This window comes from Neofelis nebulosa, chromosome 3, assembly GCF_028018385.1.
Source record: "Neofelis nebulosa isolate mNeoNeb1 chromosome 3, mNeoNeb1.pri, whole genome shotgun sequence".
In the NCBI taxonomy this organism is placed as follows: domain Eukaryota; kingdom Metazoa; phylum Chordata; class Mammalia; order Carnivora; family Felidae; genus Neofelis; species Neofelis nebulosa.
In genome coordinates this window covers 161395721-161420539 of record NC_080784.1, presented here as the reverse complement: position 1 = coordinate 161420539, position 24819 = coordinate 161395721, and the positions used below count along the sequence as shown (strand labels likewise).

Genomic DNA, 24819 nt, shown 5'->3' with positions numbered 1-24819 from the left:
GACCTGGTTTCATTTTCTAAGGGTAGTTTGGATGCTCTCTCAGGCTTCGTTGAGGGTAGGCATCATGTTCTTTTGATAGATGTGACCTAGCCTTTAAAACATTTAAGAATTTTGTATGAGTTAACTCATTTTAGTCTTTTTTAAAAAAACTTTTGAGAGAGAGAGCAAGTAGGGGAGGGGCAGAGAGAGGGAGAGAGAATCCCAAGATCGATGCAAGGCTTGATCTCATAAATGGTGAGAGAGAAATCAAGTCAGACACTGAGCCACCTAGCACCCCTCATTTTAGTCTTTATTACTGTACTATCATGTATAAGTTCTATTACTGTCCCTGTTTTACCATTGGGGAAACTAAACTAACGCTTTGAGGGAATATGGCCATTTTTCCTGTAGAATGTCCCCCTTTCTGGATTTGTCTTATTTGCTTTCTCATGGTGTCATATAGTTTTTCCTTTGACCCTGTGCCTTGTATTAATTGTACACTGGAAATTAAATCTGAATGCTTGAATTCTACTTAATGTGTCTCATTTGAAGTCCTATCTGGTTGACCCATTATTAGTGTTGCTGGATCACTGGATTAGAATGATGACAAACTTGTATCTTTTTCATTGAGTCAATAATACTTGTGTCACTGTCTCAGTGTCTGGTGTTTTACACTAGTCAGTAACTTTTGTGTGAATAATTTTTGTGTTTGCTAGCTGTTGTCTTTTGAATCTCTTCACTATGTTAAAAAAGATGATACTCCTTAGTCGCTGTTATAGTACAGCAAGTATTTTAAAAGTGTCTTAATGAGTCGTAGCTACTATTTTTTTTAATGTTTAAGAGAGAGAGGGAGAGAGAATGCCTTGTTGTTGGCACATAGCCCCATGAGGGCTAGATCCCATGAACTTGTGAGATCACGACCTGAGCTGAAATCAAGTCATGTGCTTACCTGATAAAGCCACCCAGGTGTCCCACTACTATTATTATTATTTTTTAAGATTTTATTTTTCTAAGTAATCTCTACATCCAATGTGGGGCTCAAACTCACAACCCCGAGTTCGAGAGCCGCATGCTCTGCTGGCTGAGGTAACCAGGCATCCCAGTAGTAGCTATTATTTATTATATGCATGCCAGGTACTGAAAAATTAATCTTAGTACTTCTAAAATACTTAATCCCAGTTTATGGATTAGGACACAGGTGTAAGATAAATGCTTTATCTAAGGTTGTCATTCCTTTAAATCAGAAGAAGAGCTAAGATTTCGCCTTAAACTGCCTACCCTCCCGTTTTCAGTTATCAGCAGTGTTAGAACATTATGGCTCAGAAAATGGCTCAAGAAGCTATAGCATAATGAAATTGAAACCACAGTGTATAGAGAGAGCAGATATTGTCTTTTATTGGATGCCAATGGTTTGAGACTCAAATAGGAAATAGTTTGTTTTGTGTATGAGTGTGCAGTTATTTCCAGCAGATCCTATATTTTAATGCTTTTAATAGAAGTTGCCAGTAGCGCTTGTAAGTAAAGTATGGCAATGTTAGATCAAATTGGGTTGGTAGTTTTTTCTTTTTAATGGATTGCATGGAGTGAATATCTTGGGTGCCTCATCTGTGGCCCGGAGTCTGAACTTTAAGGTCCCCATGGGCATGTTTGTTCCTTGTTCATGTGAGTGTATTTTAGGGAAGAAAACTGTGCTCAGTCTCTTATTTTTGGAAGAGATTAGACTCTATGGAGTTGGTACATTTTAGCTTCATCCATAGGGTTTGTCTTTTTAGGGCAAAGTAAGAAAGGATCAAAATGTTGATTAGGTGAAAAATTGTTATACTAAATTAACCTTATCTGGTGTTATTCTCCATTTTATTGGTGTTTCTCTCTAATGGTATTAAAGTATCCTTCACTTGGCTAGTCTTAATTACACTGACATTATATGTTCTCCCTTTCTTATTCTCAGAAATGGTACCATTTCATCCTGGATGAGATACTTAATTCTGGATGAAATACATCTAGTTTTGTATATGCTGTTAAATATTTGGCTAGTACCCCGTCTTGCTAGCATAGGAGTTCATCTTGAATATTTTTCCATAATGAGTGTAATAGATGTTTGTTAAAGGAGATTAACAACTTACCAAGTTCCACTTCCACGTATTACTCTTTTTAAGGTGGAAAAATATTTTATTCAATAAATTTATTTTCCTTTCACCAAGTATTTGATAATTATTATGGAGGCACTATTTTAATAGCTGGACTTATTTGAAAGGTATTGTGGTTTGACAGTCTTCATGAATTCTAGAATAAGCTTTTCCCCTGTTTGCTATTTTATTTTTCCCCTCATTAAAAAAAAAATATTTAAATTCAAGTTAGTTAACATACAGTGTAGTATTGGTTTCAGAAGTAGAACTCAGTGATTTATCACTTACATACAACACCCAGTGCTTATCCCAAGTGCCCTCCTTGATGCCCATCACCTATCTAGCCCATCCCCCACCCACCTCCCCACCAGCAATCCTCAGTTGTTCTCTGTATTTAAGAGTCTTAGGGTTTGCCTCCCTCTCTGCTTTTTATCTTATTTTTCCTTCCCTTCCTCTGTGTTCTTCTGTTGTATTTCTTAAATTCCACATATGAGTGAAATCATATGATATTTGTCTTCTCATTTTAACATGTCATGTCAAATTCAACTTACTGTGCAGTTTGGGGTTTTGTTGTCAGTAAACATTTTTTATTGAAGTATAGTTGATATATAATGTTATGTTAATTTCAGGTGTATAGAATACATTTTTAAACAGTATTATATTGAGGTTCAATTTACACATGTGAAAATGCATACATGTATCTGAAGTGTACAGGTCAGTGACTTCACATGGTTTCTCCTGTTTGACTGCCACCTGGAGGAAGAACTGAAACATTTCTACACCCTCAGAAAAGTTTTCCCCTTACCCTTTCCAGTCAGTACTCCCTCATAGTCTATCTACCCCCAACTGATACTCTGACTTCTATCAAAAAGATTACTGTAATATTTTTCTATAAAATGTTTTTGACATTCATCCCATGCTGCTTTATCAGAACTTTGTTTTTATTGCTGGGTAGTAATCAATTGTGTGCCTCACTACTCTAAAAAAGGTCCCTTGTGGGGCGCCTGGGTGACTCAGTCGGTTAAGCATCTGACTTTGGCTCAGGTCATGAACTAGTGGTTTGTGGGTTCAAGCCCCACATTGGGCTCTGTGCTGACAGCTCAGAGCCTGGAGCCTGCTTCAGATTCTGTGTCTCCCTCTTTCTCTGTTCCTTCCCCGCTCTTACTCTGTCTCTGTCAAAAATAAATAAAGGTTATAAATTTAGGTCCTTGCTATTCTTTCCAGATTCTTGATAAAAACATGTAAAGCATATAAAAAAACTTTCTCCTTTTGAATTTGCTGTATACCTTTAAGTTAATTTGGGAAGAATAAAATAGGCATCTGATACATGTATAAAGATGAAAAACAGATAAATATTATTAGAATTGGAAAGGAATTAAGTTAAAATCATTGATACAAGGCAAAAAATTATATTTACCTAGGTACTAATAAACTATAAAGTTTTGATGACTAAATCTTCTAATACAAGCAAGATTTAATGTCAAGAAAATAAAACTGAGGGGAAGGAATGGAGCAAGTAAACTTTGCCATCAAAATTTAAACAGATTTTTATGAACTCCCTTTCTCTGACCATTTCATATGTAGAGGCTAGCACTTTGATGCTTGCTATGTAAATACCCTTATTAGTTAGGAGTTATACAATGGTGATATTTCTATTAGCACAAATGTTTTCATAAAAAGATAAACTTCATTCATCAGCTATTAGAGGTAGGGTTTAAATGGAAAAGAGGATAGAGGTGTCTGGGTGACTCAGTTAAGCGTCTGACTGTTGATTTTGGCTCAGGTCAATCTCCTGGTCGTGAGATTGAACCTCGAGTTGGGCTCTGCACTCACAGCGCAGGGCCTGCTTGGGATTCTCTCTCTCTCTCTCTCTCTCTCTCTCTGTTTCTTTTTCTTTTTCTTACTCTCTCACTCTCTCTCCCTCTCTCTCTCAAAATAAATAAATAAACTTAAAAAAATGGAAAGGCAGGATAAACACATGAATCTTGCCTTTTGTTTACCCATACTAAATTACCGGTTCTGAAAGTGATGATTTATAGGTAATGTATTTGGACTGCTTGACTCTTTGCTCCAGACTAAGTGCTTTATATAGATTAAATTATTTTATAGCTCACAGCACTTAAAGTATTTTACAGATAAGGACATTGAACCTTACAGTTTTCAGTATGTTGCTTAATATCTCAGTGAGTTGGAAAAGAGCCCATATTTATTTGATCTCCCAGATAGTCTCACTCTAGAAAAAGTTCTTTTTTTTTTTTAATAGTTTATATATTTATTTTGAGAGAGTATGAATGGGGAAGGGGCAGAGAGAGGGAGAAAGAGAATCCCAAGCAGGCTCCACACTGTCAACGCGGTGCCCAGTGTGGGGCATCATCCCATGAACTGTGAGATCATGACCCGAGAAGTCAAAAGTGGACTCTTAACCAACTGAATGACCCAGGTGCCCCTCTAGAAAAAATCCTTAACCATTATGTCACCTATCTTTCCCCATTCTGTGTCTGTATATGTTAAGCAAATGTTTATCTCCACTGAGGTCATTTATGGAGAGGACAAGAAAGGGCCAAGTAATGCAGCATGTTGTAGAAACCTATTTATATGAATCTCTTAGTGGACTAATGTGGAAAATGAGTTGTCCAATTAGCTATATAGCCAATCTGATATACCTGGATAAGTTTTTGTTTTTGTGATTATTTTTATCATCAGACATTTTTTTAATCATGTAAAGCTTACCATGGTTTTACTTAATGTCTGAGAAATTTGCTTTATGAAAAAATTAGATTTGCTATGAATTTGATAATGTTTGAGAGATGAATTTTCATAAATGTCAATTTCCATTTTTCTACTATGCATTCCATTGGACCAGTGGGGTATGGATACCATTTGGTAATATTTACTAGAGTGTGATCTAGATGGGTATGTATTCAGGTAGAATGTGTTAATCTTACACCTTTAATTTGGGGGTGGGGGTGGTTTTGGTTTTGTATGTACCTGTGATCTGTGATCATGACTTTCTTCAATTATTTTACATACCATATCTATTTGTATGCCCTTTCTCATTTATGTAGTTTCTTTGTTCGTTTGTTAGAAGAAGGTAGGGAAAAATTAAGAAAGGGTTTCTGGCTTTACTATATTTTTGCTTTAAAATAACACTTCTGGCTGGAAGAACTTGCTGAGTGAAACTTTACTTTTGCAGGGATGGACAAAAGAGTTAAATTTAAAGAAAAGGCCTTTTGCTCCCTGAGGCCAAAACTTTTGTTTTACAACTTCTACATGGAAGATTTGGGAATATAGCCTGGAGTGTAAGATCTTTCTTTTGAAGTCTCAAGATTTATCTTCAAAATGGATGGGAATTTTACATTCTGCTCCATTATACATTTGTTTTAACTGAACATAAAACATTTAAAATTATCTTTTCTCTTTGAGTGCCCTTGTCCCAAAATTCACATCCAGAACCCAACTAACTTTGCCAATAATTGTTGTGTACTTCTTGATGAATTGCTGTTCTCGTATAGTGTTTGAGAGCTCTAGCTTCATGAACTTTTTAGAAGATGATGCTTAAATGAGATCATTGTTCCTGCATTTGGTGTGAGAATTAATGTCAAGGGGTAGAGAAAAGATCTACAAATAAATATGGTAAATGTAAAGTGCATGATACAGTCTTTTCAATGAATAGTTTTTGTGTGTGGTTTTTAAACATATATCCAATTCCCTATATTTTAATAAAAACTTGAATTCATTTCTTAATCTCTGTCCTCTCTAACATCTCTTGTTTACCTTCAGGTGAGAAGCCATTTAAATGTGATCAGTGCAGTTATGTGGCCTCTAATCAACATGAAGTAACCCGCCATGCAAGACAGGTTCATAATGGGCCTAAACCTCTTAACTGTCCACATTGTGACTACAAAACAGCAGATAGAAGTAACTTCAAAAAACACGTAGAGCTACATGTGAATCCACGGCAGTTCAATTGTCCTGTATGCGACTATGCAGCTTCTAAGAAGTGTAATCTGCAGTATCATTTCAAATCTAAGCATCCTACTTGTCCTAATAAAACAATGGATGTCTCAAAAGTGAAACTAAAGAAAACCAAAAAGCGAGAGGCTGACTTGCCTGATAACAACATTACCAATGAAAAAACAGAAATAGAACAGACAAAAATAAAGGGGGATGTGGCTGGAAAGAAGAATGAGAAGTCTGTAAAAGTGGAGAAAAAAGATAATGTTTCAAAAGAGAAAAAGTCTTGTAGTAATGCTTCAATCCAAGTGACTACCAGAACTCGCAAATCAGCAATGGAAACTAAAGAAATGGATGTGCACGCAGGAAATAATTCAGAAGCAACCTGTAAAACCAAGAAAGGCAAAAGGAAGATGGAAGCTGAAGCCCATCCCTTACAAGATCCTGTTAACGAGGAGGAACCTGTGACAAAAAAGAAAAAGAAGGCAGAAAGCAAATCCAAAAATAATCAGGAAGTGCCAAAAGGTGACAGCAAAGTAGAGGAGAATAAAAAGCAAAATACCTGCATGAAGAAAAGTACAAAGAAGAAAACTCTGAAAAATAAGTCAAGTAAAAAAAGCAGCAAGCCTGCTCAGAAGGAGGTTGCTCAGAAAGGGCCTGCTCAGACGGAGCCCTCTCCCAGGGGGCCTGCACAGACAGAGCCTTCTCCCAGGGGGCCTGCTCAGACGGAGTCTTCTCCCAGGGGGCCTGTGCAGATGGAGCCTTCTCCCAGGGGGCCTGCTCACCGGGGGCCTGCTCAGATGGAGCCTTCTCCCAGGGGGCCTGCACAGACAGAGCCTTCTCCCAGGGGGCCTGCTCAGACGGAGCCTTCTCCAAGGGGGCCTGGGCAGACGGAGCCACCTCCTGTCCCAGAGCCTGCTCAGACGGATATGGGTCAGAGGGAGCCGCCTCCTGCCACAGAGCCTGCTCCAACAGAGTCCCCTCCTTCTGTGGGGCCTGCTCAGATGGAGGTAGTTCAGATGGAGCCTCCTCCCACAGAGCCTCCTCTTCACATGGAACCAATTCCCAAAAAGTCTCCTCGAAAAGATAATAAAAAGGAAAAGTCCCACACGCAGAGTGAAATGGCACAGAAGGAGCAAGTCCTTATTGAAGTTGGCTTAGTGCCTGTTAAAGATAGCCAGCTTCTAAAGGAAAGTGTGGGCGCGAGAGATCTCTTACCACCATCAACACCACTGCCAAAGGAAAACTTAACAGAAGAGGAGTCAAAAGACCAAAAATTATTCACCGAAGACGAAGGAAATAAAGAAGCCCCTCTTCAAAAAGAAGTAAAAGAGGCAGATAAAAGTCTAGCTGGTGTTGCTGCTATTATCAATGAATCTACTAATATTTCATCCTCTGAACAAAACTTGAATATGCCAGAGGGTGAAACTTTAGATGGTGAGTGTCAGGCTGGCGCAATGCTTTGTGAAATGGAAATGGACACTGATGAGAACAAAACAGAGAATCCCCCTGGCAAAGACTCAGCAGTTGAAGAACAAATGTCACCACTGCTGCTTCCCCTAGCAATAGAAAACCATGAAGCAGTGTCCAAAACTACTGCGACATCACCTCCTGTCACCACGGCAGTAAATGAGTCTCAGGAAATGGATGAAGACGAAGGCATCCATAGTCATGATGGAAGTGATCTAAGTGACAACATGTCAGAGGGTAGTGATGATTCTGGATTGAATGGGGCCCGGCCAGTTCCACAAGAAACCAGCAGGAAAAATGCTAAGGAGGCCTTGGCAGGCAAAGTGGCTGAGGGAGATTTTGTTTGTATCTTCTGTGATCGTTCTTTTCGAAAGGAAAAAGATTATAGCAAGCACCTCAATCGCCATTTGGTTAATGTATACTTCCTTGAAAAAGCAGCTAAAGGGCAGGAGTAATTAAACGTAGGATAAGGCTTCAGTTCTTAGTTTATAAGATCTATTACATTTAATATTCATTTATAGTTATAGACAACGTTTTATTTTTTAAATTGCTTTAATTAGTGTCCAATGTTGATTTTTAAGTGGCACTCTTTTTCTTAGGATTCTGTACACCTATTGATGGGTAAATTTTAGCATATCCAAGGAAGTTAGTGTACTAAACCAGCAGACTCCTAAATCTGTTAGTTTATACATTTAATTGAAATGAGAAGGCCAAGGTGGTATTGTAGCATTCCGTTGCTTTGTCTGGCTGTAATTTGTCACTTTTCTCGCCATGTCTGTCGTCTTGTTTCACTTTAGTGTTTTCTTAGTTCCTGGTTTAGTGCTATAAAAATTGGCATACGTAAATAGCAAATTACTTGAAAAATTTGCCTGCTTTATATAAAGTTAGCACTTTAAAATTTTTTTAGAGATGAGAAGAGACATTTAAATTGAAGAAAAATTCTCCCAATAGTGGACATTGTATCAGTCCAGGTATTTACTTCCTGAATTTTGATCAATATTTCTTATTTGTGTGTGTTAATTGTCATAAAAACAATGATTTTGGTGTGTGTGGTTTTTTGGGGTTTTTTTTTTTGTTTGTTTTTGGTTTTTTTTGGTGCTTTAATGGCTTAAGATGTTGCACATTGTTGTTTTTTTTTTAACCTATGCAGTTCAATTTTTTTCTAGAAATAGCATTTGTGTTGAACAGTAACACTTTATACATATATATGCATGTTTATTTTGTCCTCTTTGGAGGGATGCTTTTAGTCTTGTTTGCAAAAGGGCAGTTTTCCTTTTCCTTTGCTGCAATTGTCTTTTTTGCAGAATATGTGTGCAAATTTGTGAGCAAATGAAACATGCAGGTTCAATCCATTGATTTTGAATTTCACATCTTATATCTGCCAGAATCTGTATTTCACATAAGTTATTTATTTTAAATGGATGTAGTGAATTCACAGCTCTCATTTTGACCTGTACAAGAAACAAACCACTAGGCTCTATATTGAACAAATTTTTATCTCAGAAACCAACCATAAGTGAAAATTTTTGGCTTGTTTTAGTATAGCTACTTCCTAAATGTTCAGTGTTAAGTCATATCTTTGAGGAAAACCTTTTTACATAGATGGTTGGTGTCCATATGGCTACTTGGCTGAATAAAGAACTGAAAGTGATATTTGGAAACTGCAAACCTGGAATTAGGAGACATAATTACTCTTTCAAGTTATACAGAATATCAGTTGTGAGAGTCCAAAGCCATAGCAATTACACAGGAAACCTAGGTGGAGAGAAGTAGTATGAGTGCTGGGAGACCAGCTGCTACTTACTTCCTATGAATACAGTGCAAAAGGCAGGTGAAACTTAAGTACAGTCCAGATTTTAAAAATCACACTTTCTCAGGGATCTCCACAAACTAGTGGGTGTCCTGGCTGTCTCTGACAGCCTCTTTCTACAGGTGAGGCCTCAAAATGAATTGCAGCTATCCTGGTGTTCCCATGGGGGCACTTTGTATGAAGAAAGAGTGTACTCCCAAACTTTTTTGGTAGGTTCTTTGGCCAGTTGCCAAAGAATATGAAAGAATCCAACATTGGATTTTTCTTGCTGATGGCAATTATTCATTACAGTAAAAGTGTGATCCCAATAGGGAATCTTGAACAGTGCCGATCCTCCCATGTTCTATTCTGAAATAACCACTTTCTATGTCATTTATTTTCTTTTATCTGATGATCTCTTTGAGGCAGGTTTCAGAGTTTGGCAATGCAACATGAAAGATTAGGAAAAGCATTGATGAAGTGTGGGTGGAAAACTTGTTAAAAATCTGAGAGTGAAGTTTGAGTTAAAAGACATTTGAACTCGGAATTGACTGGGAGGCCAAAGATTTAAAGAAGAGAAGATTCTCTCAAGACATGAGGAGTAAGTTGTGTGTTAATGGTGTGTGTTTTGTGTGCATGAATGGGAATTTGTAAATGATGTTGAATTCTAGGTGAATTCATGGCTCCGACAATCATTGTCAACAGAAGATCAAGCTGCAAATATTTATGTTTTAAAACTTAAATTATAAAGCTAGTTAAATCTTTCTAACAACTAGTTTTAATGTTCATGGGTACATTTTATGTAAGTTACCTTTTACATTATATATGAAAAGACTCATGTTAAGTACAGATTGGAGATTGGGAATCAGTTTGGGGAAAGTTTTGTGGATTCTTTCATGCTACAAAAGAAAACAATTAGACTTCTAGGGAATTGGACTACTTTTCTTACCTAGTTTTTAAGACTAGAATGGTAAAAACAAAAATATGAAGGAAATTAAAACCCCTTATTATTAAATTGATCTGTGAAAACATTGTTACTGGAAATTGAGTGGGACTTGAGGCCTTTCTTCCAGAAAACAAGGACTTGATTGTCAGGCCTATATTAGGTTCTGAACTTTAATGCCATGTATTTGTACTTGTTAAAAATTGTTTCAATGAAAAATATATTAGTAATATGAACTTCTGGTCTAGTTGGGAGTTCTTCCATTTGAAAAATGTGATATTTGCATGGAACTGTTTGAATCTTTGTTTTCTCAGTTTCCCCTCCACTGGATAGAATTGAAACTAGAATTTTCCCTTTTGTTAAAGGAATAAAAAGTGAACATGTTATTTGTAAATTGATGTTTAGTAACTAGAGATAAACTTGAAATGCTAGAATACATTATAAGCCTAATCCTAGGTAGTCTTATGAAAATGTATCTCTTTTATCTATCTTTTGAACCTATATTCACATTGGTCTTCAAGATATCTTAAGTTATATTTTTTCCTCTTTTCAGAGCTGCTTCTTTGGGGCTACTTTTTTAAATTGAGGTGTAATTCATAAGGGGCTACATTTCTGATAAGGTTTCTTATAACTATGGTTGGATGTTTTGCTCTAGTCTTCCAAGAAGGGCCATTTTATTTTTTAGAGTCACTTCTAAGGTCATGTGGTCTTTAACTTTGGGGACTATTTTGCATATAAGTGCTAATGCAGGTAAATTTAAACCCAAGTAGACCTCATCACATGTCACCCCATGAATGTTGACAATGGAAGGAATACCTTGCCTGTAGTATAATATCAGTTCTGGACTGAAAAGCTGGGGAAGAAACTTAATTTTCTTTTTTGCATAAATCAGAAAAACAGCTAGTGTGCAGTTTCCTTGTTGACCTCAGCAGATGAACTGAGCTGATAGTGTTAATTCAGATTGAAGAAATTATCTGAATCTTGGTTTGTGTAGACTTACAATCTACATGCAATATTAACTAAATCAGATAGCTTTTACATTTTCACGTGTGTGCATAGGCTCTCCCCACCCTTTTCAACATCCACTAGTTAATTGATCGTTTTAAACTGGCATTGAAACATTACAACAATGTTTTGTTGCACCAATTTTATAAACTTTTACAGTGCAATACGTGTTATTTTTCTGAGACAAACCAAAGGTTAATTTCTCAAGGTTCTTGCTGCCTGCTTTAGCAGCATTTGATGGGAGGATCTTTTATATACATTTATGATAGATGAAAAATAAACCAGATTGCAAATCTTTTTTTTTTTTTTTTTTTTTTTTTTTTTTTTTTTTTTTTTTTTTTTAATGCTTAAACCATGTACCAAGTTTTTGGTCCAAATTGTGTAGGATAAGTTAAACTTAAATTGCATTCTATTAACCAATATGAGTGTATTTCTGTAAGCATAGTTATGTTGAAATAAAGTTTTAAAAAGCATTTTATGCCTTTGTTCATTATTGGTACATCAAGTATTGAAGAACCAAATTTGTTTTGCTGTAATTGCAAGTATATTAATTCCAAAACTATTAGGTCTGATAGCCCGTGGTAGGTAGAAAGGTCATGGCAGTCTGTTTGGGGTAACAATCCAGTGGGTAGTAGTCCAAAGCATATCTTTTCTAAATGGTGCTTTCTCAGAGATGGTCATCAGGAAGAAACAACTTAAAGACAATTCATAGTAGGTTTTACATAGTAATTACTTACCAACCCTTAACAGTTTTAACATAAATATCCTTTCTCAGTAGTAGCAGGCCTGGTGTTAGTACGTTTTGACTCATAATTAAAAAGATGCATTGAAGGGAAAATAAGTTGAATTACACTGAGTGTTGACAGCCAGGGTACCATTTTAAGAATTTTACTGTGTTTAGCGGAGTTCTGAGAAGAAAATGAAACTCAAGGGAAAGTGATAAGCCATGTTCTTAATAAGAGTCTGCTTTTTTTGTTAATGGAAAAACATGTGTTTTTAATGTGTTTTTGTTGAGGTGGAAAAAAAGGGGGAGAGGGTGATGGAGAAAACTGTGCAGAACATCAAAACAACTGGATTGCATTCTGTCCTGATACGGCAAGTGACCCGGAGTGTATTGAGTCCTAAAGAATGGGATGTTTCATACTGATGAGAGATTCACCTTCTGACTTCTTTTGCAAGACTCCTATCAGCAAAAAAGCAAAATGAATTTGCAAGATTTATTTTATTGGCATGGTAGAATCAAGAACAAGGAGCCTGAAAGTTTGCCCGACCAAGGATATGTGGGGAATTGATCTTGAATATAAATGCTATTGATGTCTGACTTGGTTTGTTATCTTTAATGAGTGAAAGAGTGGTTACAAGTGTCTTTCTCCAGTCCCTTTCTACCTCTTTTCCAGAGGCTTACCCTTGTTAGGATGTCTACATATGTGCTACATTTACACTTAACCAGTTGGCCATCTTTTTTTCTCCCCAAGTTCTCAGGGCTTGACTCATTTGTAGGTAGTTACAGTGTAGAAGTATGAGCTTCCAGCCAGGGTACTTCACAGCACTCTCCTCAGCTCCATAAAGGCAGATTGGTGAAGGTGCTAAGAACAATGTGCTAGTGTTTGGTAATAAGGGAAAGTTTCAGTGTTAAGAAATTGCCTTTTCAAAGGATTTTGATGCTCACTGTATCAAGTACTCTGTCAGCCTTTGAGATAGAGCTGGGTTCACAATGGGCCTCTCTTCCTAAGCACTATAAATGGGCAAACCATTTTAACTTTACTGACCTAATTTCTTCATCTATAAAAGGGGATATATGGAATTACTATCCAAAGAGTGGCTTTGAGTGTTAAATGCTTATGAAGCGTTTACGCTGGTGCTTTTATTAGGGCCTCTTAGCTACATGAAAAGCCAAGTAAGTATCCTTAAATAAAGTCCTTCCTCTATTTGGGCATGATTAAGTTGTACAGTTCACCTGCTTATCTTGCAAAACTGAGCTTTTAATGTTAAAGTAGTACGTGGGCTTTTGTATTAAACTATATTGTAATATCTTAAGAGTCAGAATGCTTTTATTTTTTTTCCAAATGCTTTTATATTCATTGCTTTATTTAAGCGGCTAAAATAGGTCCTGGTCCTTAGTAGGGTAAATGGTTGCCCAGGCCAAGAATTGTGTGTGGTGAGTGTTTTTCCTTGATTTCAGCTAATTGATATACGATGGTAGTTTTACTGTAATTTTAAAATTCTGATAATGCAGAAATCTCTTCATTTATAGGCAAAGGTATTTTTCTGGATGCAAAGAGAGTCAATCCAAGTAGCAGGAAATAGCAAATCTTGAGAAAGAGTTTTTATTAAGAAACTTGATTTTAAGAAAGGTTCAAACTTACAGAGAAGTTGCAAAAAATGTTACCTTGAAATTTTGTGTACCTTTCATGTAGATTCACTCACATTTGCTTTCTGTATATTATGTATGTATGATTTGCTGAACCACCAGAAATTAAGTGGCTTACCCCCTTTATCTCTGAAAATTCAGTTTGTGTCTCCTAGGGATAGGGCATTCTCTTGCACAACCACATTATATAGTTATCAAATTCAAAACTTTTAAGATTGGTATAGTATTTATATTACAATCTATATTCAAATTGTGCCAAATGTCTTAACTACTAACCTTTAACAATCCCCCTGTTCTATCACCCATTGCATTTGTTGTCTCATTTCTTCAGTTTCCTCTTAATTTGGAACAGTCCTCTAGCCTGTTCTTCACAACAGTAAGAGTTTGAAAAGTTCATGCCAGCTGTTTAAAAAATGTTAATTTAGATTATTCTAGTTGTTTCCTCATGCCTCAATTCAGGTTATGCATTTTGGAAGGAATACTAAATACTGGTGCATTGTACCAGAAGGCACACATCATGTCAGTTTAACCCATTATTGGTGTTCACTCTTAGTTAAGGTGTTGTCCACCAGATTTCTCCATTGTAAAGTTATTTTTTCCCTGTATAATATTCTGTGGGAGGATATATTGAAACTATCTGAACTTTCAACAAACCCAATGATTTTAGCATATAATTAATTTTTTTTACAGTTTATTATTTTTTTAATTATTATTTTTTTTAACGTTTATTTATTTTTGAGACAGAGACAGAGCATGAATGGGGGAGGGTCAGAGAGAGAGGGAGACACAGAATCTGAAACAGGCTCCAGGCTCTGAGCAGTCAGCACAGAGCCTGACGCGGGGCTCGAACTCACATACCGTGAGATCGTGACCTGAGCCGAAGTCGGATGCTTAACCGACTGAGCCACCCAGGCGCCCCTTTACAGTTTATTTTGAGAGAGAGCATGAGCGATGGAGGGGCAGAGAGAGAGGGAGGGAAAGAGAATCCCAAACAGGCTCCACCTCACAGACCATGAGATCATAACCTGAGCCAATATCAAGAGTGGAACGCTTAACCAGCTGAGAACTGAACCACCCAGGTGCCCCTAGCATATAATTATTTTTGCTTGAATCAGTTATACCTCCTGTTTGCTGGTACAGGGTCTGTCAAGAGGGGCTTTTTCTTCCCATAGACTCCAGTTCTTGTTTCATGCATTTTACCTCAATTCAGCCAGTGGGGGGTTGCCCTTTCTGACTCCTTTAATAAGGCTAAGTTACATTCTGTTAATACATTGAGGATTCTTATTTATGACCAAATACTTTGAAACATACCAGATTTCTCTCTGCATAAGTCCTAACAGTATTGTAAAATTATGAAAGCTTGCTGGGATGTCTTAAGGGATAAACTGCAGGTGGAAATTTACCTGTGGTCAAGATTCTGTCACCAGAAGGGGCAATTTCAGAGAATCATGTCCTAATTCTACACTGATTTTTGAAATGCTACATACACCTTTTATTTCTTCATGTGTGTGCCCTAATTGCTTTTTTAAAATCACATAATGCAGGGGACCCTGGGTGGCTCAGTTGGTTAAGCACCTAACTATAGCTTATGTCGTGATCTCACAGTTTGTGAGTTCAAGCCCCGCATTGGGCTCTCTGCTGTCAGCACGAAGCCCACTTCAGATCCTCTGTCCCCTTCTTTTTCTGCCCCTTCCCTGCTTGCACTCTCTATGGCTCTCTCAAAAGAAACATAAAAATAAATCACATAATGCAGGGGCGCCTGGGTGGTTCAGTCAGTTAAATGTCTGACCCTTAATTTCAGCTCAGGTCATGATCTCAAGGTTCATGGGATCGAGCCCCACGTTGGGCTTTGTGCTGACAGCACAGCCTGCTTGGGATTCTCTCTCCCTCTCCTCTCCCCTGCTTGTGCGCGCACGCGCTCTCTCTCTCTCTCTCTCTCTCTCTCTCTCTCTCTCTCTCAAACATTGGAAATAAATTCTGAAGCACAGAAAGATAAAATTTCTTAAAAAATCACAATTCGTATGTAAATTCTCAAAATTCAAATAAGTAAATCCATCTTGAATAGCTCTCTTATAAACCTTACTCTTTCTAGAGTTAACTACTGTCAATGGTTTACAGTTAACTTTTTACCTCTATCTGTATACATATTAAATTGTTTTGTTTCTATGCTTTGACATAAATTGAATTATTGATTTTGCAATTTGCAGAATTTGGAGATCTTTGTCAGTAGTTAAGCATCTTCCTCATTCTTTGTAACTATTGCATAATGTTCCAAAGGGTGGATGTGTCAGGTTTTTATCACTTTAATGCCTATTCTCTGGCCTCCTTATTGCCAAAATTGGTTGACAATCTGGAGGTATTCTGAGAGTGGAAACCATATAAAGTGAGGTTCAGAGAACTCATAATTTCTTACAGTCTTAAAAATTACATTGGTTTATGCTTGTGTTCTTTAAAAAAAATTTCTTTAACATTTATTCATTTTTGAGAGACAGTGAGTTGGGGGGAGGGGCAGAGAGCGGGAGGCACAATCTGAAGCAGGCTCCAGGCTCTGAGCTGTCAGCACAGAGCCTGACTTGGGACTTGAACTCACAGACCGCTAGATCATGCCCTGAGCTGGTGGTATGCTTAACCAACTGAGCCACCCAGGTGCCCCTATGCTTGTGTTCATAAGATAGAACTTCTTTCAGGTTTTCTAATACTAATCAAGTCTTGCACTTTTTATGTTAAAGGTTTTTTGGTTGGTTTTTTTTTTTTACACAGAGGATGTATATATTTGGAATGTTTATTTTCGTGTTGCTTAAAATAACAGAATGATGAGTAACATGTCCAATATTTAATGTTCAGCATAGATGTGGGTAATAGTACCTCACACTCAGCTAACATTACTGGGATGAATGAATTATCCACATGATGATATAGTAAGGTATTACAATAATTTAAAGAGGTCCCTATTTGAGCATAGATCTAACTAGCTGGGTCATGTCTACTACACTAGTGTGGGGAGAATCTTACTGGCTTGAAACAAAGATCTTTCCGATGAGTTGCTGTTGTGCCCTGTGCACGGAAGTATGAAATTCCATTAAAGGAAGCTGTTGTTAGAAATAAAATGGCTGATTTTGTGTAAAAGTAGATATGACCCATGATCCATGTGAGACAACCTTGGAGACACTCATGTCGTTGGGAAACAGCGCAGGCTGGAGATCCTGCATTAGCATCTAGGAGTAGAAGTACTTGTAAGTACCAAGCAGTATTCTAAGCACATCACATTAACTGAATCCCCTCCTCATCACTGAGAAGTAGGTGGCTAATTCCCACATTGCATCCTACAGACAAGTGAATTGCTAGATGTCACAGTAGGAAGTGGCAGGTCTGTGCCACATTGCCTTTATTAAATGAAGAATATTATGTGGGGAAAATGGATGTTATAAAAGGAGAAATTAGGAATGGGGATCAAAAGGATTTCCATCTAATCTGAATGTCCTCAATTATAATGTTCTATTAACATGATAAGGGCACTTTATTTTGAAGTATGCTTCATGCCCAGTGTGGAGCCCAGTGTGAGGCCTGGACTCAGAGCCCTGAGATCAAGAGTTGGATGCTCAACTGACAGAGCCACCCAGGTGCCTCAAAAGGACACTCTTTAAATAGGCTTTCCTCTATCATAACTTCTAACCAGTTAATATTCACTAAAGACCATATGAGAAGCTTACCAGCAGTAGTCAGATTAATTTCACCTTTTCGAAATAAACCAGGATAAAACCATTTTGCCCTGATCCTACTTAAGCCTAGTTCTGAGAGCAGAAGCTGGCATTTTTGCTATGTTTTTATATTTAAGCTGGCATTATTAGATAAGCCACTGTATTCATTATGTGCATAGCTATTTGAAAGTATAAGAATGTCATAATTTAACGTGGAAAGAGCTGGATTTATTTGAAAATGCCCTTGGTTCTTGGGCTCTGCGAGCCTGCTGTATTATAGGCCCGGATTCTTTGTCCCATCTGATCCATTGATTAAAATCACAATTTGAAGACTTGGCAGGAGGTGCATGTCTCCTAGTCTCCCAGAATTGGTTGGGAGTGGTAGAGACAGTCATAGGCTATCCACCCTACACAACAGGGAGGAAGGAGAGTGACAGATGTCCCTGACATGGGTTTCTATGTTTTCACTTAATTTTTTAAATTAAAAAAAAAAAAGCTTCTCTTTCTGCTGTCCTCCCACATGTCTCATTTCTTGTTGAACAGTCACAGAAATAATACTGATAGCAGTAATAGTAATAGGCATTTCTCTCCTCGTCTTCTGCCTTTTTGGTGTTTTTCAGTGTGAGCACGCACATACGTAAATGCACGCAAAGACTGCTGAATTCTGCACAAACACTGGCTGGAGTACTGTCTGTGATCAGCAGTTGGCTTACTGGCAAGCAGGCCCAGGTCAGTCCACCCCATGCAGCTTAAGACAGAGGGTGCTATTTCAGGGCCTTTGTTTCAAGTCCATGAACTCCAGAGGAAAGGACCCTTGAGATCCCCTGGGCTGTGCTCACACACATGGGAAATGTGGTCCGTAGCAGAGCCTGAAAAGTTGTAGATGATCTGCCTTGAGACCTTTGCAGATCCCCAATCCTGCCAGAAAATTTGATCACTTTGAGTAAATATCAATTAAGTGTCCTCTTCAGACTGTTTACAATTCTGTAAATACACAATACAGCTTTAAGAATCTTGGGGCGCCTGGGTGGCTCAGTTGTTGAGCATCAGACTCTTGGATTCTGCCCAGGTCATGATCTCACAGTTTGTGAGTTTGAGCCCTGCATTGTGCTGATGGTGTGGGGCCAGCTTGGGATTCTCTCTCCTCTCTCTTAAAGAATCTTTCATGGTATAACTTCTTACCTAATTTTTTTTTTAATGTTTATTTTTGAGAGAGAGAGAACAAACGTGAGCAGGGGATGGGCAGAGACACACGCGCACACAGAATCCAAAGCAGCTCCAGGCTCCCAGCTGTCAGCACAGAGCCTGATGTGGGGCTTGACCCATGAACCCAGAGATCACGACCCGAGCCAAAGTCGGATGCTTAACCAACTGAGCCACATAAGCACCCCTCTTACCTAATTTTTTCACTTTGATGATCATTTTCACATTAACTGGTGGGCATAGCTCAAACTGTTTCTTTTGGGTGGCAACCATTTTTTAACCTGTGCTGCTTTTTGTTGAACGTAATCCCCATTGTACTTCCTTCCACCACCCTCCAAGGCTGAGACGTGTAGTGGGGTCTGCCTCCTTTTCCCCTTGGAGAACACTGGATATTTAGAAGAGAGGTGCCTTTTTTGTTTGTTTGTTTTTTGCACATCTGGTTAGAGTTTTCAAGTTGAGAGGTTTTAGGGTTTGACGGGATTGAAGCCAGGGAGCTAAAAAAGCCCAAATTCTGCCCTGGCAATTACTCTACCTCAAGAGTTCCTGGGTAAGGTGGGGGGCTCTAGTGGGATAGAAATTAAACTAATACTTTTATCAAATTTCTAGATACCCTAGTATACATTTCTAGTAAAACATTGATTCAAAGACTGTTTTAGGAGCAAGTGGGACCACCTATATGATTCCTTGTGCTTCCCATTCCCTGCTCCAGTCTAAGCCAGGGCCCAGTGTGTTCCCCCAGGACTGTAAAGGGGAGGGGCAGAGATGGAGAAATGCTGGTAGGTGGCCAGGGGTTAAAAAGAGGTTCCAACCCCATGTCACTCCACCCCTCACCCTGGTTGTGGAGCCAGGAAAAGAAGCTAGGGTCTCAGGATCCTCAGCTTGGGTTCTGCCTGAAACCTCTTTCTTCCTTCCTGGGGAGCAGCAGGATACTGTTTTGAGATCTAAAGGTCCTTCACTTCTGTATTCTCATTGCCTTTCCCACCACAGAGACTTTGTAAATAGCTGACTTCCTGAGATAGCTTTCTGGTATGGTAAGTGCTCCATGGGGATGGAGATAGGCTAGATTTGAATCTGAATGGATTTTTTTTTTTCACTTTAAATGTATGAAAGTAACACATGCACAGTTAAAAACACTATTGCTAAAAGATTTATGATGAAATCTACATTCCATAGCCTTTTCCTCTCTCCTTTCCTCAGTCACATAGCTGCTATATGTATCTGACTCCTGAAGTAAATTTAAATTAGTATGAAATTTCTTATTTTGCAGATTTACAGTGGATTCTCTTCATCAGGTCGTTAGATAGCATGTCACACTGCATTTTCCTCAAGGTGGTCAACATGATGAATATTTGTGGTGAATAAAAATTGAGGCGCCTGGGTGGCTCAGTTGGTTAATTGTCCGACTTCGGCTCAGGTCATGATCTCACAGCTGGTGGGTTCGAACCCTGCATTGGGCTCTGTGCTGACAGCTCAGAGCCTGGAGCCTGCTTCAGATTCTGTGTCTCCCTCTCTCTCTGCTCCTCCCCGCCCCCCCGCCCCCCCGCCCCCCCCCCCCCCCCCCCGCCATGCTCTTTCTCTCTCTCTCTCTCAAAAATAAGTAAACATTTAAAAAAATGGCCACAGGGGCGCCTGGGTGGCGCAGTCGGTTAAGCGTCCGACTTCAGCCAGGTCACGATCTCGCGGTCCGTGAGTTCGAGCCCGGCGTCGGGCTCTGGGCTGATGGCTGGGAGCCTGGAGCCTGTTTCCGATTCTGTGTCTCCCTCTCTCTCTGACCCTCCCCCGTTCATGCTCTGTCTCTCTCTGTCCCAAAAATAAATTAAAAACGTTGAAAAAAAAATTTAAAGTCTTAGACTAAGATTTAAAAATAAATAAATAAATAAATAAATAAATAATAAAAAAAAATTTTTAAATGGCCAGTCTTTTTTTTTTTTTTTAAGCTTTATTTTGAGAGAGACTGTGAGTGGGGGAGGAGCAGAGAGAGGGAGAGAGAGAGAATCCCAAGCAGGCTCCATGCTGTCAGTGCACAGCCTGGCTGGGGGGCTCCATCCCAAGACTGTGAGATGATTACCTGAGTCAAAATCAAAGATTTGGATACTTAACCGACTGAGCCACCCAGGCATCCCAGGCCACAGATTCTTTGTAGCCCTTCTGATCAGCTTGACTCTGTGCTGCCATTGTGACTTGCTTTCACCAATAGAATTGCAGCAGAGTGACATTGTGTAACTTATGAGCTTCAGCCTCTGGAGGCCTTGCAGCTTCTTTTGTGCTTTCTAAACATGGTCACTTTGTGAACAAGCTTGAACCAGCCTACTTGAGGATGAGATGCTAGGTAGAGCGAGTGACCACTGGAAAAAGGCCCAGATTTCCCAGCTGTTACAATCATCTCAGCTGAAGCTGCAGATGTAGAGTGAGTTCTGCAAGTGCAGGCTCGTATGGAGCAGAAAAACCACTGAGCTGAGCCTAGATGACACTGCCAAACTAAGGAATGGGAGCAAATAAGTGCTTGTGTAAGTCACTGAATTTTGGGTTGTCACTTAGTTTGTTACCCAGCAATAGATATGGATACAAACCTAATAATGCCCTCAATCTAGTTAATAAAAAAGCACTTCCAATGAACAAATGTTCATTGTACCTGGAAGTGACTTAACCCATGCCTAATGGGAGAGTGAGTGGGTAGATGGGTCTATTAGGTGTTGTTTTCCTTTGTTAAACAGTCTCATCCAAGTTCCCATGCTGAAAATGTTCACATTTCTCATAATTAGCTTTATATAATAGCTTTATTTGTCCAGTGAAAAAGAGATTTTTCTTCAGCTAGTGTTCCACTAAAAGACATCTTTTACCTGGCATTTTAGAGACAAGTAGTCCCCATTTCTCTAATCGTCCTTCCTGTTAAGTATTTAACCATGGAATTTAAAGTCAAAGACAAGAAAAAAGGTTTTTTAGGCCAGATGTTAAGTGCTGAGAAAAACAAGAGAATAGAAAGTTTTTAGTTGGGCAACCAGGATCCCAATATAGTGAAAGTAAGATGTAAAAATGAACAGGAAATAGGATGAGTGCTATACAAGTAGAAAAGGCAAGTCCATTTAAACAAGTTCAGGACCTAATCAATTTGGTTTTTGAAGCTGTTTGATTTGTGAATAGAGAACACCAGTTCTTCTAATTCTATGTTCCTATTAGAGTCAGAAGTAAAAATCAGTTTCTTTTCTGTGATAGTTTAGTGGTATAATTCTTTGAATGTTTGCATTCCTGATTTCCTGTGTATTTAATGTACTATTTTCTTAATCAGAACTGTAGGTCAGGATCTCCATTCATGCTGTGATCTGTCCGTGGTACTTGGCAAAGCTCACTAGCAATGTGAAAAGATTCCCAGCCAGCCATGAAAGCACAGTTGATTTAAAGCTATCCGAGATGGTAAGAGAGCATGGAGCATGGAAATCACACTGGGACACTTGAGGTTGTTCAGCATTGCTGAAGTAAGACAGCAAGAGTATAGCACATCTCTCTCTCTCTCACTCTCTCACTCTCTCACTCTCTCACTCACTCACTCACTCACTCACTCACTCACTACCCTAGCCCTGAGAAATAGTTTTTCCTCACAGAACTGTGTATAGCTGGATTCAAAGGATGTTCAAAAGAATTACGTGGCAGTTAGAGTTTCCACGGAAACTGTCATTACCTTTGGAGGTCTTCAAAGTGGGTTACCTTTCTTTTCTGAGATAACATGTTTCCCACCTGAGGTTGAAAATTCTCTCCTTTAGACTTGTGATGGGTTCCCACATAAAGAGGAAGTATTGTGTAGTGGTTAGAAACCTGGGTGCTATCAGATGGGACTGCTCTGTTTCCTGATTATGGTGGTTGTTACACAAACCTATATGTATATTGAAATCCATACAACTACAATGAATGGGAAAAAAGTAAGTTTTACTGTAAAATTAAACACACCCACAGGGGTGCTGGACATAGGCTGCTTGGATTTGTTTGAATCACAGCTCCATCATTCATTAGTTGTGTGACCCTGAGAAGTTACTTATGCCTTAGTTTCCTCATCTGTAAATGTGGGTAAGAATAGTACCTCCTACATGGGGTTGTTGGAAGGATTCAACAAACGTATGTAAAGCACTTAAAACAGTGCCTGACTTATTATTTATTTATTTTTTTGTCTTAGTATGAGCGGGGGAGGGCAAAGGGGGAGAGAGAGAGAGAGAGAGAGAGAGAGAGAGAGAGAATCAATCTTAGGCAGGCTCCACACTTAGCATGGAGCCTGACACGGGGCTCAAACCCATGGCCCTGGGATCATGACCTGAGCTGAAATTAAGAGTCACACACTCAATCGACTGAGCCACTCAGGTGCTCTAGTGCCTGGCTTATTGTATGTGCTATATAAGGGAGAGCTACTATTATTATTATAATGTAAAGGAATAAAAAGATAATATGGGCTCTCATATGACCACTATGAATAGTTTGAAATACAACTGCTATGAGGTGGTGCCCTTATGCAGTAAAAGGGGGAAACCCTAGAGGAATGCAAATGCTATTAAGCAAATTGAAGTCTTCTCTGTTGTTATATTTCAGGGGAGGCAAAAACCAACCAATCAAACAAGAAAATCCCCTCATTCTCCTAATTCATTCAGTTATGCCTGCTATTTTCGAGGGACTTACTGAAAAATTAGAAGGGATCTTGGCAATCTTTCACTTCCCAAATCACCTGATGATATATTCTCTAGCATATGTGGTTCTTTTATTTCTGTGGCCCATTTTTGGCAGATTTACCAAAGCTACTGGCTAGAGGTACTGATAATGTTTGCAATTAAGCATCATAGCTGTTGCGTCTACCGATGAGAATATTAAGACCAAAGAAATTCTTCCTCCAGGTTGATTACCTAGAAGATAAATTCTGAGAATTATTTGGGAGGGAAATGGAAGCTTATGAAAAACAGGAACCTGGGGATCTAAGACATGGGTATTTTAAGGATGCTTTAGACAGACTTAGGAATATTCAGATCATGAAAGTCTTATACTAAATGAAAGAATAACAGTGCTCTTTGACATGAAGGAAAAAATGAGGCATCATTCCCATATGATGTTAAAATATTAATTTTGAGCTGCCCCCTCCCACTACAGGATATGAATGGGGCAGATGACACGACACAGAGACATTAAGAGCAGGCGGAGGTGCTATCTATTCGATTCACATGAGTGTGAGGTCTTGTTTTTAATGTTTAAGCATTACTCTTTGACAGTTGAGAAAACAATCCCCCTGGGAGGAGGAAAGCAGCCAAGAGAAAATGGAACAGTCTGAGAAAGAATGGAAATGATTCTATTGCTCCACCAGACAGAGCCAAGTGGGAGGGAAGCCAGGATAAATGATCAGAGGCTGTCTACGAAACAGCTCGCCTCAGCTTGAGCGCTGGGTGTCTACTCAGTGAAGCAATCACAGCTCTGCCACGGCTGGCACAGCTGGAGTTCCAAGTTAGTCATCTGCAGGAAACTGGCCTTGATCTCCATTTTGTAAGAAGTGTCTGTATGCTCAAGAAACACAAGTGTACACGATTGCATCTGTGCTCCACTTCTCCTTGGTTGTCATGGGAAGTGAGTGTTGCAAGTAACATAAACAAATTTAGACTCTGGGGAACTACGCAGTAAAGTTCTAATTGCCATTTATGGTGATTAAAAATATGAAATGTGTTAAACTATGTTTCAGTAACTTTGAAGAAAATGCTGTTTCAAGGAGGGGAAAAGGAGAGATAAGGTATAACTTAAAAAAAAAACTTTGAGTTTAATGTTACAAAGAAGTCAAAAACTTTTTTTTTTTAATGTTTATTATTTTTGAGAGAGAGCATGAGCAGAGGAGGGGCAGAGAGAGAGGGAGACACAGAATGTGAAGCAGGCTCCAGGCTCTGAGCTGTCAGCACAGAGCCCCATGCGGGGCTTGAACCCACGAACCGTGGGATCATGATCTGAGCCGAAGTTGGGCTCTCAACTGAACCACCCAGGTGCCCCAGAAGTCAAAAACTTTTTGATGGCACATCTTTTACTTCTTTTAGGTGTCATGAATACAAAAGAGGTGACATGTTAAATACCACAAAGCTGCAGAGCTTGTAAATGATCTAGCATGAACTTGCTCAATTGTTTTCTAGCCACTCGAAACAATCACTGTTCTGTGGAAAAGTGAGCAGGCTGTCCTGACATTTTGCCATTAATTCTCCTCTTTACTTATTCCTGCATGTTGCCATAGTGTAAGTGATTAATGATTCAAGCGGTCTCCATACTCAGATTACTGG

General features: G+C 38.8%; 1 protein-coding gene across 5 annotated transcripts in view; it reads left to right on the top strand.

The window, feature by feature from the left end:
• Window positions 1-24819, top strand: part of REST (RE1 silencing transcription factor) — a 99413-nt gene that overhangs the window by 71583 nt on the left and 3011 nt on the right. For 3 of the 5 annotated variants that reach the window (XM_058722462.1, XM_058722460.1, XM_058722461.1), the window contains exons 4-5: window positions 5886-8500; window positions 9748-11739. In XM_058722462.1, the coding sequence (XP_058578445.1) occupies window positions 5886-7984 (2099 nt within the window). In that variant the 3' untranslated portion in view covers window positions 7985-8500; window positions 9748-11739. Of the gene's footprint in view, window positions 1-5885; window positions 8501-9747; window positions 11740-12281; window positions 15838-17955; window positions 18065-21824; window positions 21950-24819 lie in introns of those variants that run through there. The other 2 variants (XM_058722463.1, XM_058722466.1) reach the window with 2 other exon arrangements.